This window comes from Cucurbita pepo, chromosome 8 (assembly GCF_057944985.1).
Source record: "Cucurbita pepo subsp. pepo isolate OVF chromosome 8, ASM5794498v1, whole genome shotgun sequence".
Taxonomy (NCBI): domain Eukaryota; kingdom Viridiplantae; phylum Streptophyta; class Magnoliopsida; order Cucurbitales; family Cucurbitaceae; genus Cucurbita; species Cucurbita pepo.
The window spans coordinates 4,411,950-4,417,459 of NC_141805.1; the positions used below are offsets into that span (position 1 = coordinate 4,411,950).

General features: G+C 35.4%; 1 protein-coding gene across 2 annotated transcripts; it reads right to left on the minus strand.

The window, feature by feature from the left end:
* Positions 1-1,773: 1,773 nt before the first annotated feature.
* LOC111800235 (basic helix-loop-helix (bHLH) DNA-binding superfamily protein) lies at positions 1,774-3,881 on the minus strand. 2 transcript variants are annotated; one of them, XM_087126011.1, is made up of 4 exons: positions 3,482-3,881; positions 2,744-3,217; positions 2,280-2,660; positions 1,774-2,182 (listed from the first exon to the last, which is right to left on the minus strand). In XM_087126011.1, exons 2-4 carry the CDS (start codon positions 3,194-3,196, stop codon positions 2,048-2,050), a joined length of 969 nt encoding a protein of 322 aa, XP_086982137.1. In that variant the 5' UTR covers positions 3,197-3,217; positions 3,482-3,881; the 3' UTR covers positions 1,774-2,047. The 2 variants fall into 2 exon arrangements, with proteins under 2 accessions (XP_086982137.1, XP_023539604.2); XM_023683836.2 differs by having other exon boundaries at positions 3,362-3,881.
* Between the last annotated feature and the right edge of the window lie 1,629 nt (positions 3,882-5,510).

Here is a 5,510-nt window from a genome sequence, read left to right on the forward strand (position 1 = left end):
CACTGAAAAGCTTGGATAAACTCAGCTACTGAACTTATTTGAATGTGAATGTCATTGCTGCCAGGTACGAACACTAGGAGACTCAAAGAGAAGAGTAAGTTAAAGGAGAACATCTTTACTTTCAAATCAAAACTCATTTCTTTTTAGTTGTTTTGGTGGAGGTGATGAATTGAAGGTGAGTGGTCACAGTTTTTGAGTTATTCATTAATTGTTGCATGCAGGCCTAGACATGGAGGGGAGGAGAAAAGAGCTTGAAAAGTAGAGATTTCATCAGAAGAAGCTTGCAGGCTCTCTCTATTGGTCAACCACAGGTGGGGCTAATTGACCCCTCCTTTTTCATTTCTTTTACTCATTGAATTTCTCAAAACTAGGACTCCAATGCTGCCTAAATACAATTATGGTAAGGTCCCCTCTCTTTTTCTTGTCTTATACTCCATTCTTCTCTAAAACAAGCTCTCAAGTTTTATGAGATCACCCATGTATTTTTATTTCTTCCTTCCACACTGTCACTCCCAACACGGGTCTTCAAACAATTTAGTCACCCGAAACTACTTATTTAGGTTGGGTTAGGTTCAAATAAATGACATGGACTTTTATAAAACTAAATTAAGTTGAACAGAATCAAAGAAAAGATTTCGAATAGAAAATATAAATTTGTTGGAGAACACACATATATACCATTTCATTATTGTTTAAATGATTATACTAATATTTTATCTTTTGAATAGATATGAAATAATTCAATCCAAAAAATTTATAATTCAAATAATTGAATTAGGTCGAAAAGATGTTTTAATCACGGGTTGGGGCCAGAAAAAGTGTAATGAATTTTGAAGAACAAGGAATTATGAATGCCCCACTTGTTAACACGATAGACTCCGAACAGTGCTGGGATTTCTGCCCCACTTGTTAACACGATAGACTCCGAACAGTGCTGGGATTTCTGCGTAGGGGCTACAAAGATGTGAATTGTGAAGTAAGGTGATGTGAATTGTGAAGTAAGGTAAGGTTGGAAGTTATTAATAATCCATTAGAGAGGAGATTGAAAGTGTAATGAATTTAAAGTTGAGGTTTTAGTATGTTTGACAACAAAATAAAAAGAAAATAATAATAAATGTTGCAGTGCAGACAGTGTCCCGCTCACCCCCAACGAGGTACGTGGTCAAATAGACAAGTCAGCTGCCTAAACAAATGCACAATTTTTTTAGTGACAGGCTTCGAAAACAGAGTAGAGTAGCTACCATCTTTCTATTCTTACCACACTTTTCAACGTTCCAATTACCTTTGCTTTTTTTCTCTCTCTCATACAGTTTTGGGTACACAAAATTAACCATTAGTTGCTACTATTTTATGTCTGTGAACATAATAAGGTAATACAACGTGAGCTAGACTTAAGAATTTGGCATCATACATGTGTGTGGCTATAAGCAAAATGCCTTGAAAAATATCACCGTGACACCATGCCTATTGCACCCAATTCCTTTTTCGTATTATTACAAACCAAGATTCCAATTTGTTGTTCAAGTTATACATCAAAAAAAAAATTCTTATGAATGTGAGGTTAATTTTGGATGTAATAATACATAAAATCATTCTATTTACTACTAAAGCTATAATCGTTTCCTTGTACAATTTAGTAAGAAAAGTAGATCTACACAGTGATATGATATTATTAATTTTGAGCATAAACTCTCGTAGTTTTGTCTGATAATTTCACTTTAATTAATCCATTTCCAAACAAAAAAAAAAAAAAAAAAACAAGAAGAAGAAGAGGAAGAAAATTGTATTAACATTGAAATTATTTTGTTGAACATTTGTGGATTTGCGTAAATGAGGAGACGACAGCCACTTTTTTTTTAAACCTGTAAACATCATCTTCCCTGCCACTCTGACCAACCCATCTGCGGTACACCAAACAACACTAATCGAGGTTCCCACAGCCCACACACACCCACACATACTCATCCTTATTTGCTCACCTCAGCTTAGCTTATAGCTTCTTTGTTTTCCTTTTGGCATGGCAAGGCAAGGGAAGAGCCTTCCATAGTCAGCCACTGCCACTGTACTGCCTCAAATTTCCCTTCACCTCATTGACTTGACTGCCATCGCTTATGAAACTTAATATTTCATGAACTGCTCCTGCAATCTGCACCGCTGATCCCAGCTTACATTCATCTTCTATCTGAAAAAAGACCCCTCTTTGTTAAGGAAAACACCATCCCCAAAGTCAATCTGCTTGAGGTTGACTTCAGAACAAGAAAAAAAGAACAAAAGAATACCTTTAGATTGAAGGAGTAAAACACGGTGGCAGTGGCTTGTGAAGTACTAATGTTGAGATGCAAAACACTGAGCCTAAGATCTTCCAATGCAACAATGGCTTTCAGCAATTGGCCTTGCCTTTTGGGACATTTTATCTTCAAGTTCACATGGGCTTGAATCATGGTCACCTCTATCTCACCCACCTCTGACTTCACCTCTGCGCAAACCCCTTCTCCTATTCTCCCATTTGAGGCCATTCCCGTGGCCGAGGAGGATGTGGGCGACCCTTCTTCATCTCCTTCTCCTTTTCTTTCTTTCCTCTGCGCTTCCAAGCATTCAAGTAGCTGCTCCAATTCCTTCACGAAGTCTATTGCGCCCCCAATTATAGACGCCTGATCACCCTTCATGTGCACAAAAACCAACACAACACAAGAGAATTAACGTCGATATCAAAAAATCGATCTTTTAGTATAGAGATTAGTACCCTTTGTATGTAGGAGGTGGGTATGAGGGACTTGATAACGTTGAGATGGTCGTTCATTTGGCGTCGCCGGTTGCGCTCGACGGCGATATGGGTCATTCTCTGGCTCTCCACTTCTTCCTTGTTCTTAGCTGGTCTCAATCTCTTCCGTTTCCTTCTTTCCTTAGTGGGTAGAGGAGCATTTTCCATTTGGGTCCTGCATAACCCTCCATTTTGGTTGCACTCTGGACTCACTCTACACGAAGCCGAGTTAACTTCCTGTTTCCACGGTTTGTCATTGCTTAAGTGCTGCTGCAGCTTCAGCAAGTTCTGAAAGCTAGGCTCCTTGAATGGCTCCTCCACACATTGCAGCATGTGAAGAAACGGCATTTTCTCATCCAAACTGGACGTATACAGATACGCTTCGTCAAATTCATCAAATTCCAAGCTCGAGAGTTCTTGTCTGGAGCAACCCATGTCAGAACAGGCACCATAAAACTGAAACGAAGAGAAACACAAGAAAAGAAGCATGTTCAGAGCAATGGGTTGGGGAGGAAGTAGGGATTTTTATAAGCATTGAATGCAAGAGAAGAATTAAAAGCAGAGGAAGTTGAAATAAATAGAAAAAGGCACTAATCATACAGAAGGATTAATGGGTCCTTGGAGCCTTTCCATATTTGAAGAGAAGAACAGAGCAGAACAGAGGAGAGCAGAGGATGGAAATCTAGGAGTGTAGTCCGTAGGGAAAGGAAAGGAACATACATTCCACAATCATTAAATGAGAACCCGAAAGAGCAGAAGGAGACCCCATATCAGAACATATTCCTTCATTTCTGGAGCAGTTGATGGTGTTTATGGAATAATATTAAATGCAAAGGGAAGAGAAGAGAGAATAAGAAGAGAACAGCGAGAGGTTGATTGAAAGCTTGAAGGTGAGCGGTGTTGAGGGGTTGGGAAGGAGGAGCGGAGGGAGAAGAGGAAGATGAAGTGTTGGCGGTGACAGTTTTGTCGAGCAGCGGAGACACAGTTGTGGGGACTCTCTCTACGTCTCTCTCTCTCCCTCTCTCTCCCTCTCTCTCCCTCTCTGCTTCCCTCTCTGCTTCCCTCTCTGCTTCACAAGCCAAAAGAGAGACGACAAATTCTTCACGCCTCACTTCAAACCCCAATTACATCTCAAAACTTATAAATACACCTAATTTTTATATTTTTTTTGTAAAAAAAAAAAAAAAAAAAAAAAGTTAAATAATGCATTTCATACATATCTTTTAAACTTTTTAATTTCTTTTTCATAATTTTTAAAAATTAATTGGTATTTTTAAAAAATGTACTTTAGGTTCCATCCAATTTTAATTTTGTTTTAATTTATAAGTAGTATTTTTTTAAAAAAAAAAAAAAATTAAATAATTTAGTAAATTAATAAATAAATAAATAAATAAAAGAAGTCCCTCCTAGTATTCTATATTTAAATGGACTGTGCGGCTCGCCTGCTGATGCGTCATTCACATCTCTACCACCTTCCTCAAATTTGGATTTCCTTTTATATATTTATTATATATTTATTTATTTTTTTATGGATAATACAATTGTGGAACTAAATATCTTGTTGATAGCTAAGTATGCTTTTTTCTTCTCTTTAATTTGAGATTCAATTTCCAAATCCCTATCTAAACAAACAAAATAAAACTTTCTTCTTCTTATTCAATCTATTTGCTTCCAAATTTTTGTTTTCTTCAGACATATGGAATATATCTTAGATATTATATTTTAATATTTGATTTAGAGTATATTTATTTTATTTTCCGTATTTAATTATTTTATATTTTCCTCATTTGTACTACCTTGTATTCTATTTAAAGGATATCAATATCAATAATAATACACTACCTTCCCAATTCTATTTTCTTTCTCATTCTTAACACAAATCCTATCAACTTTTAGAAAACTAATTTTTTATTTTATGATTTAGAAAATAGAATTTGCATTCAAATTTCATGTTATAAACTCATTTACTTTGTTTTAGATGGTAAACTCATTTTACTTTTTAGTAAAATTAAACGTATATAAACATCCATATATTATAACTCATTCAAATATTTTTTTAAAAATTATTAGACTAAATTAATAAAAATACTCCTAAAGTACTTTGTCTTAAAAGAATGTAATTGTTTTAATAATATTTTAAAACTCTTTTTAATTTATTTTTTAAAATATCATTAAACTAAAAAAAGAAGTCGAAAATATATTCACTACTAGTTTTTTATGAGCTCAAAGATACTCTTACCCTGAGTAGCTAGCTGCCTAATACACATAATGTGTAACCTTTGAAGCATAATAGTAAACGACATACAACCATATAACAAGATACAAATCCAACTGTATTTAAAAAACAAAATAATTTGAGTTTTAATAGGAAGGTTCTCCATAATAGTATGATATTGTCCACTTTGAGCATAAGCTCTCATGGCTTTGCTTTGGGCTTCCCCAAAAGGCCTCAGTCCAATGGAGTCGGTATTCCTCACTTATAAACCCATGATCATTCCCTAAATTAGTCGATGTGGAACTTCCATCATCCAACAAAGTGCAATAACATGCCCGAAAAAGTCAAGTGGTTTTATCTTATAGAAATCCTACAAAGCAATTAAGTCTCCTCCAGCTTAGTTTCGTCTATTGGTCAACATATTAGACAGCTGCAAATCCTCAAGTTGCATGCCATGTGTGTGGATGAGAAGGGTGGTTTCTTATTTAAACGATTTTATTTGATTTTATTTTTTTTTCGAGTTTTTACCCATTC

What these genes read in the sequence shown, in the direction of transcription:
- LOC111800235 (XM_023683836.2), bottom strand. Translation starts at nt 3,394, where the DNA reads ATGGAAAGGCTCCAAGGACCCATTAATCCTTCT. An exon ending in AAGGACCCATTAATCCTTCT is followed by an intron (nt 3,218 to 3,361) that starts GTATGATTAGTG and finishes TCTTCGTTTCAG; the next exon opens with TTTTATGGTGCCTGTTCTGA. An exon ending in CCACCTCCTACATACAAAGG is followed by an intron (nt 2,661 to 2,743) that starts GTACTAATCTCT and finishes GTGCACATGAAG; the next exon opens with GGTGATCAGGCGTCTATAAT.